The 23,664-nt window shown below is 42.9% G+C and overlaps 1 protein-coding gene across 2 annotated transcripts in view; it reads left to right on the top strand.

Moving 5' to 3' along the window:
* Nucleotides 1-23,664, top strand: part of cyfip1 (cytoplasmic FMR1 interacting protein 1) — a 97,369-nt gene extending 73,705 nt beyond the window's left edge. For both annotated transcript variants that reach the window (XM_007891098.2, XM_007891101.2), the window contains exons 24-31: nt 7,859-8,002; nt 8,745-8,835; nt 12,368-12,498; nt 15,272-15,344; nt 16,152-16,246; nt 19,852-20,090; nt 21,619-21,766; nt 22,893-23,664. In XM_007891098.2, the coding sequence (XP_007889289.1) occupies nt 7,859-8,002; nt 8,745-8,835; nt 12,368-12,498; nt 15,272-15,344; nt 16,152-16,246; nt 19,852-20,090; nt 21,619-21,766; nt 22,893-23,057 (1,086 nt within the window). In that variant the 3' untranslated portion in view covers nt 23,058-23,664. The remainder of the gene's footprint in view (nt 1-7,858; nt 8,003-8,744; nt 8,836-12,367; nt 12,499-15,271; nt 15,345-16,151; nt 16,247-19,851; nt 20,091-21,618; nt 21,767-22,892) is intronic.

Genomic DNA, 23,664 nt, shown 5'->3' with positions numbered 1-23,664 from the left:
GTGTGGAGTAAGGAAACTTGCCCAACATTTGCCATGCTGGGAATCGAACTCCGGATGTTCTAAGGCGTTGAACAGTCAGGGATCAAGACCTGAGCATGGGGGGCAGGGTTGGGATGAAGGAGGGCAGAGGGTGTAGGAGGGCGGCTGAAGGCACAGTCAAAAAGGAGGGTCTTGTGTCGTGCCTTGAAGGAGGCAAGAGAGGGAGGGAGCAAGGTGCAGGGATTATGGGATGGAGGGCTTTGAAAGTTGCAGAATTTTTGGTCTATTTTCTCACCCTCCTACTTGTGAAGAATGGTATCTCACTTCAAGCCCATTCAGCACTACATTGTTGCCGTACTTGTCACCCATCAACTGTATCTTGGATTTACTGTGTAAATGCCTGGTATTCTTTTTATAGATCTCTAAAGAGATTTTGAGTTCTACCCTCTGAGGGATGGGGAGCCAGAGGAGCCGGGCGAGGGTGGGGGTAATGGGGTCAAGGAGCCTGGTGCGTGAGAGGACACGAGCTCCAGAGGTCTGGACGATCTGCAGCTTGTGGAGGGAAGAGTTGGGGAGGCCGACATGGAAGGAGTTTCCGTAGTCGAGCCTTGAGGTGATGAATGCATGTATGAGGTTTTCGGTGGCCTAAAGGGTGAGGCAGTAGCGGAGTCGGGCAATGTTGTGGAGTTGGGGGAAGGCAGAGCGGGTCATTGCGCGGATATGGGGGAGAAAGGACAGTTGAGGGTTGAACAAGATGCCCAGGTTCCTAACTGGCTTGGTGAGGTGGAGTGTGCAACCGTGGTGCTGATGCTGCCAGAGCCTGAGGTGCTGAAGTGCTGACGTGAGCCAATCAGGAGAGCCTCAATTTTGCTGACATTCGGCTGTAGAAAGTTGGCTGTTATCCAGGACTTGATGTCAGACTGACGGTCTGTCAGGATGTCAGTTGTCCTGGAATCGAGGGTGGAGGCAGAGAGATAGAGTTGGGTGTCATCCGCGTATATGTGGAACCGCGAACATGACTCCATGTCTGCAGATGATGCTACGAAGGGGGAGCATGTAAAGATTGAAGAGGAGGGGACCGAGTACAGAGCCCTGAGGAACACCACACAAGACTGTGCGGGGGCTGGCAGAGAAACCATTGGCGGAGACAAATTGGAGGCAGTGTGAGAGAGTGTGTGCAGCATGGAAACCCGATTGGAGGGGCTCGTGAAGAGAGCAGTAGAAGAGGAATAAATGAAGTTGTTTATTTAGCTGTAACAGGTTTATTGCACACGTATTATAAAACCTGATGAAATGCAGCTCCTGAATTTAAAGGTAGTTATTCAATCAGATACAAATAGTGGACAAATAGTGGACGGAATAAAAGAAAAAGTGTTCTGCTTTACAGAAGCAGCATTCTAGCAGGTTTCAAAGCTGTGCTCTGGAAAAATCGAGGATTGTTTCTGTTGTACATTCGTGATAGTTGTTGCCTTGAAGGCTGTTTCTATTGATTTAAAGTTTTGTGTACAAGATGTTCCTGGTACTTGCATGTTCGAGATAAGTGCTTGTGCAGAAACATTCTGAAATTAGAATTGAATGACGTCACCCACTTAGGTGATATTACTGCTGGAAGATAGTTTTTGTTTATATTGTTGCTCACCAAACACTTCCAGATGAGATGTAGCACAGACCAGGAATATAGACACTACTGTATTTATCCCCTAGAGAATAGAGTTCAAAATTCTCATCCTCGCCTTCAAAGTCCTCAACGGCCTTCTGCTCCCTACCTCTGTGACATGCTAACTTCATATAGGCCTGTCTGCTCCCTCCAATCAGCCTTTGGAACTCTATCCCACTGTCCCTTCGTCTCGCTCCCTCCCTTGTCTCCTTCAAGGCCCATCTCAAGATCCTCTTCTTACCCCCACCCTCCCTGCCCTCCACCCCCCGATCCCAAACCCCAGCTCGGATACAATTCCCTGACTGTCCAGTACTTTGGGACGTTCTCCCAGCTTGAAAGGCTTTCTACAAATGTAATTTGTTGTTGTTGACAACAAACTCCTGTTAACGATTTTAACATGATAAAGTGCTAATAATAATGCAAGGATTATTACTGGAAATGCCAACCTCTGCTCTTGAGCTCTAAGTGCTGGCGAGGGCTTGAACCTACATCTTTCTGACCCTGAGACTGAGCCAGCTACCTTTCAACATCACATAATTTTCCGAAGTGGGCAGCCGGAGCTGAAATCCTGAGCAAAGGAACTCAATGCAGTTTCCTCCATCACTTCTAAACATGAAGGCTATTCCCAACAACAAATTCAATTCCACAAGATAAAGAGACATTTCAAGTTCCAATACAGTACTGTTGATACGTGGTCCAGGATGGACGAACATTGAACACTCAAGGAAAGATGCACAGGGTCAGTTGCACTTCATATGACTGGGATGAGAGCATCAGAATTCTTCAAGACTCTGGCAGCTTCCTCCAGCACTACATTGCTACACCAGGTATACTTGCTCACTGAAATAGTGTCCCACAGATTTGTTTTGAATTTACACCCCTTCATTCACAGGCCACGTCCTCTGATTCTACTGTTGTGAATAAGATAAAACAGCTTATCATAGTGTACGTTATCCAGTCCCTTTAGAATCTTAAAATCCGCTGTCGTATCACCTCTCAACCTTTGCTAACTTTATTCGTTTAATAAAGATCCCAATCAAAATTCTAAAGTTTGATGCTTGTAATCACCATGGTCCTGCTCAACTAACAAGTAGCTCAAGATCGCAAGAGAGGTTTGGGTGAAGAAGGCCCTTAGGGACATGGATCATTTCTGATTTTGTTGTATTTTGGTTGAGCCGGGTTTCTGAAAATTGGTGTTGAAGGAAATTCAGCCTGGCTCAGCTGGTTGCCACCCGACTTTTCCCATCACAGCATTAAGCTGTTTTTTTTAAGTGAGTCCAGTGTTCTGGCCGCAACCACCACTCTACTGGTAACCTGTTTCAGTTGTTATTTACCTTGGTAAGCACTTCCTGCTGAAATTGCCCTTTGCAGAGCTAAACCGTGTTGCACTCCTGTGCACTGCCTATGGGTTGGGCAGCTCTGTTGTGTTGTGGTGACCAGAATTTTATGCAGTTCAAGCGGTAAGGTCTGACCAGAGCATTGTCCAGCTTGAAAGCAAATCTGAATGTGGTCATGACGACCAATGCTCAATAAATCTTAAAGGTGTGTCAGTGTTTCCATTCTCACCTTTGAGATTTAGGTTTGCCTTTGTGTAACGTAGAGGAAGTGTTCCACCAACAACATGCATTTATATAGTGCCTTTGCGCGGAGTCTCGGAGCGCTTAAATGAATGAAAGAGAAAGCGTTTCATTGAAATGAATGAAAAGAAAGTAATACCTCAGGGAATGTGTCCCTTTTGGTGTTTTTAGAAAGGAATAAAAGATTTCTTTGTAAAGGATTGGTAATATCTTAGGTTGCCTACATGACTCATTTGACTGAGCGTATTTTTAATTCATGGAGCTTTTGGAATGTACCTATATGACACTTTGTAAATTTGAATCCAAGGTCTGAAAATTTATAATTTTATCTTCCTGTGAAATGTGCCTTTAGGTGAATATTTATTTGGCATCAAACGAGTTGCTGTTGAGTTTAATTCTGTAACTTTGAATTCTTAAATAATGATTTTTAATTTAAGATTTCAGCTTTGCAGGAAGGAATCAAGGCAGAGGAGATAAAAGCTGTCTGTTGTGCCTCAGGATAACCGTTATACTAGAAATTCAAAGACCCCTAATGATGATGATAATTTCTCTCTCTGTTTAAAACTCTTTTCCATAGCTTTTTAACTGTACCACTCTGGGAGGTTTTGTTTCTTGGTTGGGTTGCGTGTTGCAGTGACTAGTAACCCGGATGTTAGTTGATTGGTGGATCGCTTTCTGTGAGTAATTATCCTTCCCCCACACCCCCCCTCCCCCCAAGAAAAATGCTCACTCAATCCACAACTCTTTGGGACACTGCTGTGTGCAATTGGCTGTCGCAATTCACCCACAAAATACAGTCAATCCACTTTACAATATATTCTGTGAAGCGTTTGAGACATCTCAATGACGAGATAAGGCGCTGTATCGAATGCAGAGATTATTATTATTACTACTTGCACGTTGATGGAGCAGGAATTGGGTTGGGGAAAGAGATATGATAGAGATGCAAGGTATACAAATAAAGATTGCAGTAGGTACATGAGCTTTCTGAGCACACTAATATTGAGAGTATCAGCAAACCTTTAGTTTTACTTAGCGTTCCCTTTGACTTTCTGCGTCAATCCAAAAAGTATGCACAAAAAAACCCACTGACAGAACTACACACCACCATTCCCTTTCACTGACTCCTTTGCATGGCCCATTTGAGCCTTTGTACATATGTTAGTGTGGACCGCTGCTGGAGCAGGACGTAGGCTATTGGGAATCAGTAACGTGCCTTGGATTATTCCAACACAATTTCTTGCAAATGTTTCTTGGCAACCATCAGGGCTGAGGTTATGAGACCTTCTTCCCGCTGGTTGTTGAATGCACATTAGTCTCAGGAAGTGTGGGGGGGGGGATTTCAGAAAGAACATTGCTCTATTGTAAGTGTATTTAAGAAGTGTTCCCTGATTTGTACAGTAATCTATGTGATCACCAAGAAAGCTTATTGTTTACTGTCTGCCCAGCTGTGTACAGCAGAAGACACACTAGGCTATCTATATTTGGCCTTTTATTTTACTGCCAATGACACTAAATCAAGTATAATTAATCATAATAATCCTTTTCCCCTTCTGATAATATCTATACTCTTTAACAATAAAAGTGAGGCTGAAATATTCCAGATTTTTCAATTTGTTTTAATTGCACTCAGGCTATGAATGAAAAACAGTTGGGCTGGGACCAATGGTGCAGAGTGGGACAAGAAGGGGCCAAAGAGAGGGGAACAGGGGAACAGGACAGGGGCAGTGGGTCGGTGTTGAGAGTGAGGCTTCGGATGTCATTGTGACTGATCTGGATTACGTGTTTCGGTCTTCCGGACTTTCTAATTAAATGAAAATTGCCGAGATAATTGAATTAGCAGGAAGCATTGTACAAAAGCATCTCCTTCCCTACCTCCTGATCTCAGCAAAAGCTCATTTGACAGACTGAAGCTCTAACCTCAGTATGTTGGGCAAAGTTAATTTACCGGCCCTGCAAGGAGTTTTTAAAAAAAATTGTGTGTTGTGATCAGATATTTAATTTTAATAATAATCCTTGCAATTGATATATGTTGTTGAGACGTCTCAAAGCGCTGTATAGAATATACTGTAAAGTGGATTGACTGTGTATTTTGTGCTTGAAATGCAGTAGACAATTGCGGACAGCAGTGTCCCGCAAACAGTCATTGATTGAGTGACCAAAATATTAAATATTTACACATATTTATCTATGTGCTTGGTTAAATCGACTTGAATTTTTTTAGTCGTAGTAGATGTCATTTTCTTTTTTATATAAAAAAATGATAGCTGCGGTTGACATTTTGGTTTGAAAAGGAGACAAAATAATTACCTGAACGCTGCTTCATCAATCGGCTGTGGTGCATTAAGCACGACTATCCCATGGGTGCCACAATTTATATTTTGCTGCAGGCTACTGGGGAATTGGTGATTAAAAGTGCATCTGTAGAAAGAAGCAAAAGAATATTTTTACATAGACATTTAATATTTTGCGGTGGTTCAATATAGTGACTATCTAGTGAGGTTTAACATGTCCATTAGAAATGGAATAGATTTTTGCAGCACAGGAGGAGACTATTTAGCCCATCTTGCTTTGTCCACTCTTAAAGTGCTAATCATGAAAATAATAATCCTTGCATTTTGATATTTGATATAGTGCCTTATCATGTCTTTGAGACGTGTCAAAAGTGTTTCACAGAATATAGCGTAAAGTGAATTGATTGTATATTTTGTGGGAGAAATGCTGCAGCCATATGTGCACAGTAGCGACCCACAAACAGTCGTGGATTATTATGAATAATCTTAATAAACTTTGCGCTTGATGTAGCACCTTTTCACATTGGTGAAATGTCTCGAAGAGCTTCACATTGTGAAGTGACTATGAAGGAACTTGACTGTATTTTTGTAGGCAAATGCAGCTGGGAGTTCGCACCCAGCAATGTCTAACAAACAATCATGAAGTGTTTGTTCTGGAGGATTTTACCAGTTTTACCTGGACGGCTGTTGACCGGGACCCTGAGAAAATACCCTTGTCTTTTCCAATCTTTTCCGACTAACAACCAGGTTCTTATAACTACTAGGTAAAACAGAGGCATGTGGCATAAGGAAACTTGCCTAACGTTTCACCCTGCCCGGGAATCAAACCCAGGTTCTTTCATTTGCGAGGTGTGTGCTCTAACCAACTTCAGCGTTGCTGCTGACGTTGTTCACTGCATACAACGCACAGGAAGTGATGGCAGCAATCTAGAAAGCTGGCATTTCGTGCATTTTTCTTATCGTGCGGCCTCTGAACTATTGGACCCAGAAGACTGTTATATTGATGTTCTCCTCAATAACCCTAATCCTAACTTGGTATTTTCAAAGCAATGGGGGATCGGGGTAAATTGTCCTTTGATGTCCCTGCGCCGCTGGTATCACTAATGAAAAGGAATATTTTGTACAAGAAGGATTTTAGAATCCCAACAGGTGTCCATAAATTTGCAAGTGATTTTCTCCCCCCGTAGCTTCTACTGTTGATATTTTTAACGTGATTAAGATCCTTGGGGAAGCATTGATGCTACACTAGATTTGGCATTGCTTCAGCCGTTTTTCAAACTTTCCCTGTGGTGGTTTTAATCTTTTTATTATGCAAAGGAATCCCAATGCGCTCGCAAGATGGAGAGAAAATATGAATTGAGGATGATCATAAAGCTCTAGTGATGGACAGACACACAGACAGACATTTGGTCTTTATTAGTATAGATGTATCTCTAGAAGGGGGGGTGATTTCCTCGTGGCTACTTTTTGCAGAATACCATGCATAGCTCATATTTTGAAGCTTAATTAAAGCTTTTTTAAATATAGCTCATCAACGATAAGAAATCCCAGAAACAAAATATACCCATGACACTCCCCCATGACACTCCCCCATGACACTCCCCCATGCAGGATCTTTCTGATGAGATATAAATCATGTCTCTATGTCAGTCTGTTATTGCATTATTGGCAGACAGACAGACAGACAGACACAGACATTTCGTCTTCATTAGTTTAGATAAAGGGCAAATTTAGAAGAGGCTGAAAGTTATTATTGCCTGTGAAATTTCCAAAGCACTCTGACAGACCCACATTTGGGGATATGTGAATATTTTCACCTTTAGGCACTTAATTGTATCTTTATTCTGCCCATAAACCTGCCTGAACCACAGCCTTAGAAGAGCACTCTTGAGACGCTTGACATTTTATACCTGAGTGAAATTGCTAAATTGGGTCAGTTCAGTATTGTGGTTCCCTAGTTGGTAGGAGTCTGAGACAGACCCCAGCTCATTTCACATCAGATCTCAGCGGTGGAAGGACAGTGGGGTTAACTCCTTATTGCACTCAGCCTCCTTTGAAGAATGTTGACAATCTGTAACTTATACTCTTTGTACTATTGAAATGCAATCAGTCCCTTAGTTTTGATTTTGTTTTGGTCAGGTTGACACATGCGGAAATCCATCACCGCGTATCCAACCAAGCTGAGATTTCCAGGCATCCCACCTACACATGGAAATCCCAGAGATAGATTGTTGGAATGGATTGCTCACTCTCTCTTTCCCCCTGGAGGGACATTCATTGAGAAGTGTTACAAATGTTTTGATTACCGTGTAAGTGTGAACTCAAATCTACTTTCTTTTGTATGTCCGCAGATTCTGAATTTGGCATACAGCAGCATCTATAACAACTACAAGAACTTTGTGGGTCCCCCTCATTTTAGAGCAATTTGTAAGCTCCTGGGCTACCAAGGGATTGCTGTGGTAATGGAAGAGTTGCTAAAAGTCGTCAAGAGCCTTGTAAGTATATTTTCCATATTCAGTTGCTTGTGCATTCTGGGGGAGCGGTGCATTTAACAGGAAAATTGAGAGAAAGTTTTATACAACTAACTCACTTCAAGGCCATTTTCAGCGAGCTAACAATCCAATAGGTATCGAGGCTGGTTTCAGGCCCAACCACTAGAATTAGTATCTGAAAGGAAAGGTTCCCACTAATGGACGCCCCAGACTGTGCTTTTAGTTATCAACTGGCTACATTTTTCAATTATATGTTAACTAAAGCACCACAGGTTGCAAGTCTAAGCTATTCAATAATTGTTGTATTTTAATAGGAGAAAACATCGAACACGAAGTTTGCACGTCGAGAATCCCTTTCAGGCTGTTAAAATTTAACAACAACAAAATAGATTTGTAAAGTGCCTTTCACGTCGGGAAGGCACCCCAAGGCGCTGGACAGTCAAAGCTTAAATCCAATAATATATATTTTTTAAAAAACACAATTTTGGCAAACTTGCAATCTCTGAGTTTGAATTAAAAGTGTAGTGTGGCATCTATGCAATTTCAGGAACCATGCAATTTTAAAGCTCCACTGACAGCTGTAAATATTGTTAGCAGCAGAACTAGTGGCTGGAAATGACAGAGAAAACAAAGGAAATTAGCCTCTGGAGGGGCAGTCGAGTTATAACTGTTAAATTGTATGTTGTATTTGGAAACTTTGATTTTTAAACTTAATGCTTCCTTCTGTTTCCATCTAATCTCACAGTTACAAGGCACCATTTTGCAGTATGTGAACACTTTAATGGAAGTAATGCCTAAAATTTGCCGTTTGCCAAGGCATGAATATGGTTCACCAGGTTTGTACAGGAAGGATTTATAAAACTCTGAGTAGAATTCCACATAATATTAATAACAATAATAATAATACTTGTATTTGATATAATCCCTTATCGTGTTGTTGAGAACTCCCAAGTGTTTCACAGAATATACTGTAAAGTGAATCGACTGTGTATTTTGTGGGTAAAACCTGGCAGCCGATTGCACACAGCAGCGTCCCACAAACCGTGGTGTATTATAATGTGTATTGCTGGCGAAAAGTGATATTATTCTCGGCAAGCATTTGCATTGAAACAAATAAACCAGTTTTAACTTCAGTTTTTTAATCCTTTTCCCCTGATCTTTCCCCCACTCCTCTCTCCTGAAGGTCACGTATTGTATGTTACATTTAAAGGTACAGTTACCCAGACATTCTTCACATGTAAGGCTAGCTGTTTGAGAGTGTTTGACTGCCCATGGCTGTCAAAGCGAGGTTACTGGATAGTAATCCAGAGTCTGTCTGTTCCTTCTCTATTCACGCCTATCTTTGAGGCTAGTTATGCTGAGCCAACAACAAGATTCCATTTATTGAGCCCCTTTCACGTCGGGAGGACGTCCCAAGGCGCTGTACAGTTGGGTCAGGACCCGAGCATTGGGGGGAAATGGTCAGGGTGAGGGGAGGGAAGGGAGGGAGCGAGGAAGGGGTAGAGAGTCGAGAGGGGAGCTGAAGGCACGGTCAATGAGAAAGGTCTTGAGACCGGCCTTGAAGGAGGAAAGGGAGGAAGCGACAAAGGCACTGGGGGATAGAGTTCCAGAGCCTCGGGGCTGAGAGGCTGAAGGCCCGGCCACCGAATGTAGGGCGGTTGGGGCGGGGGCTGTGGAGCAGACCGGAGCCAGAGGAACGGAGGGTACGGGCAGGTAGGTAGGGGGATAGTAGGTCGGAGAGGTAGGAGGGAGCGAGGCCGTGAATGGCCTTGTAGGTGAGGGTGAGGATCTTGAATTCGAGGTTATTTTAATGCTCCCCAAAATCACAATCACCCTCAGCTGCCTATGAACATGGAACCCTGACTTCCTTTTCTGTATTGTTCATTCAGTGAGTTTATCAGAACAGCCTAATTATCAATTCAGTCCATCTCCACATCAGCCAACAGAAAACCTGTAACTTCTGAGTCAAATCAATTTGTAATCAATATAACATTACAAGCATCAGGATTTGAAAGGCTTTCACAGAGCAGTTAGTTATCAATGACAGTCGCACAGATTCCTGGGACAAATCCTCCAACTTGCCCTCAGCTTCTCTCCCTCCTATTAGTCACATTAATGTGCTGAATTTCATTTAACTTGTAATAAATTAATAATTCTTGCAATTCTAATGCCTTATCCCATCACTGAAAGATCTCAAAGTCCTTCACAGGTTTTCCAGTAAAGCACAATGACTGATTTGTAGGCAACCTATTCCAATTTCAAATCAGTCAAAAGTATTCGCTGAAAATCATTTAAACGATTTAAACTTCAAACAAAGGCAGCTACATCCACCAAATTCAAAATGATGAACTTCTCCAGTCACATTCACTCAAAATATTATTCCATAGAGATGAATTGTTTCTGATTTTACAGTAATATATAGAACAATTTTCCCCTGACTCACTTACTTTGATTAAATACTTTGGATTCAGCCTTGTTTGTTCCTCACACCCTCTGTGCAAAATGAAAACTATTTCTCAAAAGACAGTCTGTATAAGCACACCAAAGCAGAACAAAAGTTCTGCCGCTTTAAAGCAATTGTGAATTGAAAAGGGAATTTATTTTAAAAGGGATTTACCGCACAAAATCTACAGTAGAAAGTAGTTTATCTGCACGTTATTAATGCCCATGTCTGATTGTCCCGATGGATTCCGAAGTGAAAGTTCCTGGACAGGTCTCCGGGAGAAACTCCCTCACGTAACGGACCAGGCAGCCAACCTATGCTTATCATTCTCTAACGTGAGATTGTTCAGTTCTAGATGCGAAAAGTCCATTATAACGATCTTTAGTTATATTCATGAATATAATAATGATAATCCTTGCATTTGATATAGTGCCTTATCATATCTTTGAAACATCTCAAAGCCCTTCACAGGATGAACTGTAAAGTGTAGTGACTGTATATTTTGTGGGCGAAATATCATCACATTGTGACCCACCAGAAAAAAGAGAAATGTTTATTTTACCCATATTGCATCTAAATCATGAATTGCTGGTCAGTGATTTCTCAGCACCTGCGAGTTAGCCGTGTGGAGAAATGTATATGCTTATGAAGCATTATCGTCTCGATCTGACAAGTTGAATCACGTCATATAGTGGAGCAATGTTCCAAGCTGGTTTCATTCCTGACTCTTCCCACGCTACCTTCTAAATTGTATTTGTGTGTGGAAATCACATCAATGAGGAGAATCTTTGCGATTGTTGAGATTGTCAATGTTAAATCTGGGTCTCATCATTTGAAAGGTAGATCAACAATAATCCAGTAAGCCTTACATTTGATGTCACGTCAGGAGGATGTGATTTATTAGTTTGCAGGTGAACCATATGTAAAGCTCCCTGCCTACCTCCTTGCTTGTCAAATGAGTTGGCAAAAGCACGATGGGCTGAGTGGACTCCTTCTGTGCTGTAAAATTCTTTGCTTAAAAAGCTTATTGAATGCATTGATTCATTCTCTGCTGCCACATCTTTTCAAAAGAACTGAAGGAGCCCTTCAAAATAAAATCTCTACATACAATATGGAGTCCTGTAGTGTATTGGTTAGAGCACACTTGTGTCGCAAGATAGAGGACCTGGGTTTGATTCCTGGGCAGGGCGAAGCCTAAGGCAAGTTTCCTTACTCCACTTAACTCTATTTACCGAGCAGTAAGTAGAAATCTGGTTAGTTGATTGATGGATTGCTTTCTTGGGGTAATAATCCCTTCAGTAAATAAATAAATATAATAATAATTTGGTCATTCAATCCACAACTATTTGTGGGCCACTGCTGTGCGTAATTGGCTGCCGCATTTCATCCACAAAGTATAGAGTCAATTCACTTTACAACATATGAAACCTTTTGTGATGTCTCAACGATGAGATAAGGTGCTATATCAGTTGCAAGGATTATTATTATTACAAAAGGGCAAAGGAAGAGGAGTGGGAGCAAATGCATAGTCTCAGTGAGAGGGCAGAGGCACGGTGGACTGACTGAGCTCCTGTGCTGTAAAATTCTGATTCTCTGCTTTAAGCACATTACGGCATTGATTCATTCTCTGCTTCAACATCTTTTGAAAAGACCAGAGCGGTCCTTCCAAATAAAGGCTGTATATGCAATCTGTATGGGTAGTTTCACAGTCTCGTCTCAGGTATCTTTGCAATGTACTTTTCTCCTGGATTAAATGGTGATTTATTCATTTTATGTGGAGGTTGCGCTGTGTTCAAAGAGCGAGGGAGAGCAAATGTGGGACAGTTAATCAATATGACCTTTAGCACTCATTTCTTTAAGGCTTTATTCTCCTGAAATGTTGTATCTCTTCTTGTTAAGTATGACCGATTGTTTCTAAATCACAGGGATCCTGGAGTTCTTCCACCACCAGCTGAAAGACATTGTGGAATATGCCGAGCTAAAGACAGTGTGTTTCCAGAATTTACGAGAAGTGGGGAATGCAGTTCTCTTCTGCCTTCTTATTGAGCAAAGCCTGGTATGTGGCAATGTTGGCTGTTTACTCAGTGATCTGGACAGCTTTTACGTTAGACAAGAGAATACTCCCCCAATCCTTTATTAAAGTATTTTGGAGGCCGCCACTATCCACAAATTCAAAACTCCGCTGCCCAGATACTCACCCGCACAAATCTCCTTACCCCCATCTCACCAGTCCTCACCAGGCTCCATTGACTCCCTATCACAGAACAGATCGATTTCAAGATCTTCACACTCGTCCGAAAATCCTTTCATGCCCTAGCACCTCCCTTCCTCTCCGAGCTGCTAACTCCCCACTCCACCATCACCGCCTCCGCTGTGCTGGCTCCAGCCTCCTTCTTGTCCCTCGCCTCTCCGCTCTACCATCGGTGGCCGTGCTTCCAGCCACTATTCTCTGGAACTCTCTCGCTCAATCCCTCTGCCTTGACCCCTTTCCCGTTTTCAGATCACATCTGAAGATCTTCCTCTTCGACCGTGCTTATGATTACCATCTCCCTTCCCCTGGCTCGATGTTGGGCTCCACTGCTACGCGATCCGAGATGCTACCGTGCGCTCTATGAAAGTTATTGTTGTTGATAGGGCAAATATATGCAGTATGTTAAGTGTTTAAAGAAATATAATGAGGAAAAACCTGAATTATCACTTTTCTTTCGGTTTTAAACTGAGAAAGGCTAGCTGAGGGCCAAACGTATCCATAGTGCAGAACACCCTCCAGTATAGGAAGAGTAGAAAAGAAGATGGATTGTGTTGAGATTAGTGGTTAGGAGATGGCAGTATTGGATTTTATAAAGCTGTAAATTGTAGGAGGAAGGGAGGACAAGGGGGTAAGCAGATCCACAATTTCCTTTTTGTGGATCTTGGAAAGAACATGTGGTCAAAGATGATGCAAACAATTTTGATATCCACACTGGGTGGAAGAAAAGCAGATTGGTTGGTCAGTGATTTAAATCTTAGGAGAAAGGAAAGTCGAGAGCAAGATTTACTGTAAAGACTCTGTAATTTGTAGGTGAACACAAAAGTCAGCTTTGCCCACAGCAATACCCCACAAACAGCCATAAAATAAATACCCAATTTTATTTGGGGTATTGTTGGCCAAGATACCTGGGAGAGAGAAAATCCCTTTTTGTAACTCCCTCTTGCCTGTAACTACTGTGCTTGAAAATCTTCTTTGATGCTGTGTTAAGGGCTCGAAAGAGTAGAATCGTGGAATGTTACAGCACAGAAACTACCTTTAAAACTGGTGTTTTTCTCATCTAATCTAATCTTTCTCCCCAAACCCTTTCATATTTTTTTTCCCCCCAAGCATTTATCTGATCCTGCGTTTCTTAGTGTGTCCAATTATTTTTCTAATTTCTTATGACTTATATATTAGCAGCTCCTGGGCCTGATCTCCTCCTTGTGACAGCGTGTGGTTTCATGGCTGTTGGTTGCCTTCTGGGTGTCCTGCCCCAATGGCCATTCTTCACGTGTGAGCCTTGGCATTGAGTGTCAACAGGCTATTCCTAGGGGATAAGGGTCCGCAGCTTGACTTCTCACCTGACTGCAACACAAACAGACTATTGTTTGTTTCAAGAACAAATTACATTTTTGTCGAAAATAATATCTCAGGATACAGTATATAGTTTGGGACATGACATGTCAAGTGATGCCAGGATAGTGAAAGGTGAACTAGATGGACCTTGGTCTTCTTTTGCCCAGCAAATTCTTATGGTCTTATCACCAGGTGCTGTAGAAGGAACAGCCTTGACCAGTTTCCTCCACCCAGTTTCCTCATTTTCATCCACCAATTTATGAGTTTGTGGGTGAAAATGAGGAAGAGTTTCATCCACCAAATGAGTAAATAATAATAATCCTTGCATTTGATATAGTGCCTTATCACATCTTAGAGATGTCTCAAAGCGCTTTAGAGTATCCACTGTAAAGTGAATGGACTGTATTTTGTGGGCGAAACGCAGCTGCCAGTTGCGCACAACAGTGTCCCACAAACAGTCGTGGATTGAAGTGACCAATTTATTTATTGTTATTTTGGAAGGGATTATTATCCCCGGGAAAAGTGATCCGCCAATCAACTGACAACTGGGTACCTACTTGCTGCTGGAATACTCTGGAACTCCATCCCATGGTCCCTTCCCCTCGCTTCCTCCCTTGCGTCCTTCAAGGCCGGTCTCAAGATCCTTCTCTTCGACCGTGCCTTTGGTCGCTCTCCCACCTCTCTGCCTTCCCTCACCCCTACACCACCCCTCCCTCACGCTCGGGCCCCGACACCTGACTGTTCAGCTTTGGGATGTCCTCCCAACGTGAAAGGCGCTCTATAAATGTAATTTTGTTGTAGTTGTTATTGTTGAGTAAGGAAAGTTGCCCAATTCTTCTAAATTTCTCCTTTTACTCCTGGGAGGATAGAGAATATCTTCTCAAAGAGGGTTGCTGAACTATGGAATGATTTACCAGCAGTTGCTATCAGAGCAGGGTTGATTAGGGGCATTTTCAAATGAATTGGACACGCACCAACAGAGAAAGTATTATTCCAGAGGAGAGAATAGAGATTAAGATGGATTTTTTGTGGAGGAACAAACATTGACTTGAAAGAAATTGGCCATATCATACATGTCTAGAGTCAAGATTCAGACAGATACCGTAATAGAGGACAAGATAGGGTGTACTCTTTGAATGCAAAATGTTAAAATTATCAGGACACTCCCCATGGCCCAGATATTTTATTCAGTGGCTCTGGTCGTTGCAGATTGTTGTCTCACTTTACTATTATTTTCTTGCAGTCTCTTGAAGAAGTGTGTGACCTGTTGCATGCAGCACCGTTCCAGAACATTCTGCCCAGAGTTCATGTGAAAGGTAATCACTGAGAGTTGGATTGGGTGCTGCCTTGTGAGGCTTCCTATTATATAATGGTGTTAATGCACTACAACATACATTTATACAGCAAGCGCTTTCACATATGGAGGACATGTCAAAGCACTTCACATGTCTAGCTGGGTAAGCAAGGCAGGGGAGAGGGAGGCTAAGGGGTGGAATGACTGTAAGTGGGGTTAAAAAGGTACGTTTTGAAGCGGGCTTTAAACGGGGGGAGGGTGGGATGGGTCAAAGGGATTCTATGATGGAGTTCCAGAGAGCTAAGCCTGAATGGGTGAGCATTCACCATGGGGCAGAGAGTGGTGTGGGGGGGCATGAAGCGGTGTAGTATTCTATGCAAAACTACGAAATTACTAACTAAAACAGGTCAAATGAGCAACAACAAATTACATTTACACAGTGCCTTTCACGTTGGAAGGACGTCCCAAGGCGCTGAACAGTTAAGGGTTTCCGAGCTGGGAGTTGGAATCAAGAGGTTTTTGAGTGTTGGGGGGAGTGGGAGGAGGGACAGAAAAGTTGAACACAAAAAAGGGAGATGGAAATAGAGGGATACAGGACCGATAAATGCTCGTGTGGAGTATAAACATTAGCACGGAAAAATTGGTTTCTAAGGCTGCTTTCTGTGCTGCACCATTCTGTGTAAAAGTAGAATGAAAAAGAGTTCACACCATAATCAGATAATAATATACAACAATATTCTGATGCACTTAACAGAAGGTCAATTTGACAAAGAAAAATCATTTTTAAGATTTAGTTGCATCAGTAATGCTCTTGTTTTCTACTGAACAGAGGGCGAGCGACTGGACACAAAGATGAAAAGACTGGAGTCTAAATATGCTGCACTTCACCTTGTTCCACTGATCGAGCGCCTTGGAACACCCCAGGTAATTTCTATAATAATAATCCTTGCGTTTGATATAGCGCCTTATCACGTCTTCGAGACGACTCAAAGGGCTTCACAGGATATACTGTAAAATGAAATGATTGTGGCTGAGAAGGAAAAATTCTGTTGGTGCTTCTCTTCCCCGTGTTGTGTAGCACTGCGGTATTATCCAATGTGTTGTTTTTTTCCCACATTGTGAGAATCAAACGATCAAATGCCCCAACCAGCAAGCATCAAACCCCAAACCAAGGCATTGTTAAACATGATACAGAATTTGTTGTGGGCAGCAATGCTCTCTCTGGTGGTGCTCACTTTGTATCACGGACCTCGAGTTGACTGAGGCTTTTGCAAGCATTCTCTATGATGTTTTTTTCTGAAACTAATATTATTTTTATGCATGTTTTAATGTAACCTTAAACAAATCAGCCCCTTCAAGACTAAAATTCTACTTAACGCCATGTTTCTTTTTATGTCTATGCAGTGTCCTGATCTGTTTGCATTGCATTTTTAAAATAAATTGCTCCTGATTGAGTTCTTCCAAGAGGATTTCTTCTATTTGTTCCAAAGTACTCTCGGTCTCACCTTGACATACCCCAGCTGGGGAGCATTAATGTGGGATTTAAAATTATTCTCTCTCTCTCTCCCTCCCCCGCCCCCCCCGCCCTCTGGAGTTCAGTTGAGTTGTATGAAGCATTTCACACAGCCTCCCGACATGAACGCTGTTTTTATTGTTCATCTGACAATGACATTTCACTTCTCTAGTAAGAGTTGAGATTCAAACCTTTGGTGTGTAGATCAGCAATGCAAATGGGTTGAAACGCGGCAGCCAAATGCGCACAGCGGTGTCCCACAAACAGTCATGGGTTGAAATGACCAAATTATTGCGGTTTCATATTCTAGGTGTGACTTTAATAAAAAAAATTCCTGGTATTCTGCGTGTTTGATTTAAAATAAAATGAGGGTGATGGCTTCGCAATGTAAGGCTTGGAGGATAGTTGGGGGGCAAACAAGAGGTTCCACACTTTACAAATGCAAGTCTTTTTCTAAAGCTCCTGTGGGCAGCAGTCAGGAGCAAGAACCCAGGCTGAATTATTCCTTCCTCTCTGAAATTTCTCTTAAGGTGGGAGGTATAATTGGGGCTCCACTGTAGCTTGGCATAGCCAGCAAAGTACTTTCTTCAGTATTTAAATAATATTTAATATGATTAATAGCAAAACTCCACTAGTCAATCACTGCCCTGCCACGACCATTTCCATTAATCTTCGTTCTCTCTCTGTTGCCAGAGCAATTTTCAGTTGCTTTGGCCATTAAACATACGAGCCTTTTACTGGAGCCTTAGCTACTTCCCACTTAATTCCTTCAGTATTCGTAGCTGAATGCCATCTGGCCCAGGTCCCTATAGACATTTTCCTCGTCTCCAGTTCTTCAATGACTTGTCCAATTTGATCGTTATCCTCTTAAATTGCGTTCCCACTTTTATGATAACTGTTATCCCATCACCTACTGGAAAAGTCATAGCTCTGTACTTGAAAACCAATATGAATGTGCTCCAGGGCGCTAACCCACGTGAAGGTATATAAGTGCAAGTAGTTGTTGTTGAATGATGTTAGTTTGCATCTCTTGTCCACTTACCGTCCAAAATTGAAGTGGTAAGCAGCTTTTCAAGGTGTAGACTGGGTCACATCTGGAAGTAGAAAGTATGATATCTCCCTTCCCACTTGTAATAATCTTCCTTAAAACTACAACGTCTGTTAGGCTGACGTGTTGTAAAAGGTCAAGGGGAGAGCTTGAATGCACCAGTGTAAAAGGAAGCACCTCCTTGGTTTGCAGGTCACCAAATCTGCGTAGATGTGCTCCCTCCACTCAGCGGGCTCATATCTCCCACCCGGCCCACCCCACCATTGGCAGTCGGGCCTTCAGCCTCTCTACAACCACCGGTTGGAACTCCATCCCACAGTCCTTTACTTCGCCCCCTCCCTTGACTCCTTCAAGGCCCTTCTCTTTGACTGTGCCCTAAGCCACTCTCCTGCTCTCCAAATATATAATGAATATCCAGTTTATTAGACTTGTCACATCACGCCTGTTTTAATAGCTTTTCCTATTAGAATAACCTGACTGTTCTGAAGTTCCCACTTTTCTATCCTGACATTGAGCCAAAAAGGTGCTGATTCAGTCTTGATTTGTGATATTCGGCAGTAAATGAGGTTTCATTTCATGTCCTTAGCCTGTTTTGTCCTTTGGTATAATGAGAGACAATGTGATTCCTTCTATTTTTCTTTTATAACATGAACCGTTGTCTATAACATTCATGTATTAACAGAATTTATTACCTGTATCATACTTTTGTGATTCAAAAGTCTCTAAGCAGTATGTAAAACAGCAATTCCCAAAGTACAGTAAACGCCTGGCTTATTGCACTCCGGGTATCTGGAATTCAAACCTAGTGGACCAGGTCTGAACCAGAAATTTCAAAAAAATATATATTTCCTTGGACCCCAGGTGCAGACACCACGGTGGCGTGTTCACTCTGCTAGTCCGCATCAACCTTGCACTGAGCGGCCTCTCCACGCTTGCTGGCCTTCACAGTGAACAGGGATAATGACAACAACTTCCAATTATATAGCGTCCTTCACGCGAGGTAGCGTCCTGGAGCGCTTCACAGTGGCGGAGACTGACAACGAGCTGGAGGGGAGAGGGAGGAGGGAGGTGAACACGATCAAAAAGAAAGGTCTCCAGACGGTATTTGAAGGTGGGGAAGGAGGGGGCAAGGCAGAGGGATTGAGGGAGAGAGAGTTCCAGGGTTTCGGGGTGTAGTGACTGAAGGCACAACCACTGATGGTGGAGAGGACGAGGGACAAATAGGAGGGTTATTGACTTTGACTCAGATTATTTGAATCCTGTGAGCAGAAAATAGCTTTTTTGCTTAAATCTTCATCTTGTATCTTCTGCTCGCTCGATTCAAACTATTACAATGCCATATCAGCAGCAGAGATGTTACAAGTCTTAGCTGAAATTCCGGTTCTCCCCCCAACCCCTCCTTTAGTCCAGCTCGTTAATAAGTGTATTCGCCCACAAAGTAGTCAATTCACTTTACAGTATATTCTGTGAAGCTTTGTGATGTCTCAACGATATAAGGTGCTCAGTGGTTAGAGCACTCACCTTGCATGCGAGAGACCTGGGTTTGATTACCAGCAGGGCGAAACACTGGGCAAGTTTCCTTATTTCACACGGCTGATAATAATTCCTCAAGAAAAAAACATCTGATCACTCGATCCACGACTATTTGTGGGGACGCTGTTGTGCGCAGTTGGCTGCCGCGTTTCGCCCACAAAATACACAAGTCAATTAATTTTGCAGTATATTGTGTGAAGCGCTTTGAGACGTCTCAAAGACGTGAAAAGGCGCTGTATCAAATGCTAGAATGATTCTTATATATATCAAATGCAGCTATTATGATTATAACTCAGTTATCTACTGTGTGATGTCCTAAGTATTGTTTGAAAGACTTTCTCTAGTACAAGTATTTATCTTGTCATTGGGAGAAGCTGCCTTGTAGATTTAACTTTTGAATCGCTGATGTGGATTTGTCCGTCTCTCATTACTCAGCAAGTTGCAATCGCGAGGGAAGGCGACCTCCTGACAAAGGAACGTCTGTGCTGTGGTCTGTCCATGTTCGAGGTGATCCTGACCAGGATCCGCTGTTTCCTGGATGATGTGATCTGGCGTGGCCCTCTGCCCAGCAACGGGGTGATGCACGTGGACGAGTGTGTGGAATTCCACCGGCTCTGGAGCGCCATGCAGTTTGTCTACTGTATCCCAGTGGGAGCACACGAGTTCACTGTAGAGTAAGTGTCTGTACAACGTTCAAGGGTAAACTCGAGACGACTTGCATCCAAGTAAGTCAAGCATATAGGACCAGAGAGATCATCAACAACAACTAGCATTTATATTGGAGCAGGATGGCGTCCCAGAGCGCTTAATCAATTAAGATAACTGAAAATTAGTAAAGAAGATATTAAAATGGGCATCAGGAAAAACTCCTTTACACAAAATATCACTCTTTTTGGGGTCATCTGGGTGTCTCAAATACACGTGGAAATCCATCACCGTGTATGAGTTTCTAGACCAGATTGAGAATTCTCTGGACAGACTCACTCCCCGCTTACCCAATTCCGAAGAGTATGAAGTGTGGGTTGGCAGAAGCCTAGGCTTTGGGACCCCAAAGTGCGTGTTGGGGTTCTGCTAGAGTTTAACCATATCAACACACTTTACCGTGAAGAGCGCAAGAGCTGCCTGAGAGATTTATTGCTGCTGTGCAGCTCGGACCGTTCTATTAGAGCTTGGGTTTGCAGGACTTTCAACAGCAACAACAAAATTGCATTTGTAAAGTGCCTTTCACGTCGGGAGGACGTCCCAAGGTGCTGGACAGTCAGTATTTCGGACCCGAGCTGGGGGTTGGGATTGGGGAGGGTAGAGGGTTGGGGGGGGAAGGAGAGTGATCGAAGGCATGGTCGAAGAGAAGGGTCTCGAAACAGGTCTTGAAGAAGGCAAGGGAGCGAGGAGGAGGGACTGCGGGATGGAGTTCCAGAGGGTGGGGTATAAGTGGCTGAAGGCCCGCCTGCCAATGGTGGGGCGGATGAGGGGGGGACGTGAAGCAGGCCGGAGCCCGTTGAGCAGAAGGAGTGGGCTGGTTAGTAGGGGGTTAGGAGGTCGCAGAGGTAGGGGGGAGCAAGGGCATGGAGGGCTTTGAAGGTGAGAACCAGGATCTTGAACTGTATCCTCTGTGCGATGGAAGCCAGTGGAGTCGGGCGAGGATGGGGTGATAGGACCACGGAGCCTAGTGCAGGAGAGGACACGGGCTGCAGAGTTCTGGAGGATCCAAGTGAGAAGAATCCCTTCCCCGGTATTAATACCACTAAATATATTAGCAGAATACTGCAACATAGATACATACCATTCAGCATGTCAAGTCTGGTGTTTTCTGCACCCGGGGCATCTAATCTAATCCACTTTCCTGCTCATTCTCTCTAATGTCCTTTAAACTTCTTCCTTTTCACAAATCCATCCAAAAGCTAGATTTCCTTCTAATTCCCTCTTAAAAGAATGTGTGAACTCTGCTTCAACCACTACAGGGGGTAAACTAGGTATAGGGGAAAAGCCAGGGAAATGGATCTGAAAGGATTGCTCTTAAAAGAGTCGGCCGACACAAGGGGCTGAATGGCTTCTGCTGTGCCACAAATTTCTATGGATCTTGAAGTACAAATTCCAACCAACCTCTGTGTAAAGATGTGATGGGTTCAGGGAATCTCTGTTGAGTTGTGCGCTGTCTGATTGTGTTATTGAGTATGAACCTGATCTCCATGTGTGCTACAGGCAGTGCTTTGGCGATGGTCTGCACTGGGCTGGCTGTATGATAATCACTCTCCTGGGACAGCAGAGAAGATTTGACGTCCTTGACTTCTGTTACCATCTGCTCAAAGTACAGAAGCACGACCAGAAAGATGAAGTCCTCAAAAACGTGGTACGTCTTTCAAAGTATTCAAACGTATTGTGACTATTCTAATCTCTACATTTGTAGGAGTCCTGTAATTCAGTGGTTAGAGCACTCACTTGGCAAGCGAGAGACCTGGGTTCAATTCCCAGCAGAGGGAAATCTTGGGCAAGTTTCCTTACTCCACACACCTGATGATAATCCCTCAAAAAAAAATAACTTCACTTCAATCCACGACTCTTTGTGAGATGCTGCGTTGCGCAATTGGCTGCCGCGTTTCGCCCACAAATATATGGTCAATTCACTTGTACAGTATATCCTGTGAAGCGCTTTAAAACGTCTCAAAGACGTAAAAAGCGCTATATCAAATGCAAAGATTATTATTATTGTATTCTCTTCAACCGTTTAATGGCTGTGTGTGGAACATTCCTGTGTGTGACTGGGCTGTTGCATTCGCCTACCAACTATATCAAAGCAAGGAATATTAATCATTATAAATTATAAATAGGCAACCGTTTCTTTAGCCGATGCATACCCTACTCTGGGAACACAGTCAAAGGGGAAGAGGTTGTCAAGAGCCATCTTACTGATGAGCAGTTGCCCAAAATGGTGAACAGATGATAATTAATGATGAGCCTTATCAAGATTCAAAATACATGACGTAGAAATGAACCTCTTTGCTGGTGTGTTCCAAATCGGCTGAATTGTACAGTGCTGTTCCAGTGTGTAATACTGTGTGTCGATGCAGGGAAGTTGGGTTATTCGAAGCTCGTTTGCTGACACAATTTACTTGCAATGAGTTTCATTGGTTCGCACCTGAAGCCGATTGTAACTACCGCAACAGATTTGATTCTGCCTCTGGCTTCGTCATGCACTTGGCCATATCGCTCTGTTTACCAACTGGGCCTCCAGGAGAGGCTAAAGCATTGTGATTGGCAGTGGTGGTGAATCTCTGGGATGGACTGGTTCCTCCTTCAGCCTCAGGAATCAATAAGGAGTGTGTGACCACATGAAGCAATTTGACGGTCGGGTTTAAATTAAATTACGTTTAAGTTTAATCGGGTGGATTTACACACGTTATAATTAAACCTTTTTGCATTCTAACTAGTTCAAACTGATGCGTAATTTCCTGTTCTTTGGCTGATTCATTTTGCAGCCTCTGAAGAAAATGGTGGAAAGAATTCGTAAGTTCCAGATTCTCAACGATGAGATCTTCACCATTTTGTGCAAGTACCTAAAAGCGGGCGACGGTGAGAATGTCCCCGTGGAACACGTGCGTTGCTTCCAGCCGCCCATCCACCAGTCTCTGGCCAGCTCCTGAGAACCCCGCGGCAATCCTTCCTGGGATATCCGTCAGCCTAACAGTCAAGCTGAGAGCATCTGCGTTCTAAAATGATACTGTGTTTTAATGGTGGGCAAGTGGCAGAGGTTAGAGTTAGCTGCTGGGTGATGTGGACACGGTTTGCTGTGGTGAGGGCTTTTCCCTGATTTTTATTCTTCCAACAAACACGATCAGCAATAAGTAATTGGAAAAGGGTCAAAGATATTTTCTAGAGATTATTTTAGTTACAAAGATTGCTTAAAGGAATTTGTAATTGGAAATGTAACCTCTGCTTTGTAATGATGTTCGGTTATAAAATGATTAACAGAATTTTTCCAAATATATATTTTACTACACTAATCGACACTCAATAATGCAGGATACTGGCACTGTACTAAACATTGTCTGTTTTCTATACTGTACCAATAATTTGTTTTGCTTCTAACTTTTTATTCTGAGTATATTCCCTGGATAATCAACCAATTTACCATTTAGTTGGCAATAAATTTTAAAGCGAGTCCTGCCACTTTTTTGGTTTGAAATGTTGATCAGCATTCCTTCACCTGTTTACATCGCACGTGGGAATAAAACCGCTGAGACACTGAAA

The sequence above is a fragment of the Callorhinchus milii genome, unplaced genomic scaffold (assembly GCF_018977255.1).
Source record: "Callorhinchus milii isolate IMCB2004 unplaced genomic scaffold, IMCB_Cmil_1.0 Scaffold4, whole genome shotgun sequence".
In the NCBI taxonomy this organism is placed as follows: Eukaryota; Metazoa; Chordata; class Chondrichthyes; order Chimaeriformes; family Callorhinchidae; genus Callorhinchus; species Callorhinchus milii.
Note: the sequence above shows the minus strand (reverse complement) of the source record. Positions and strands in the feature narration are given on the sequence as shown.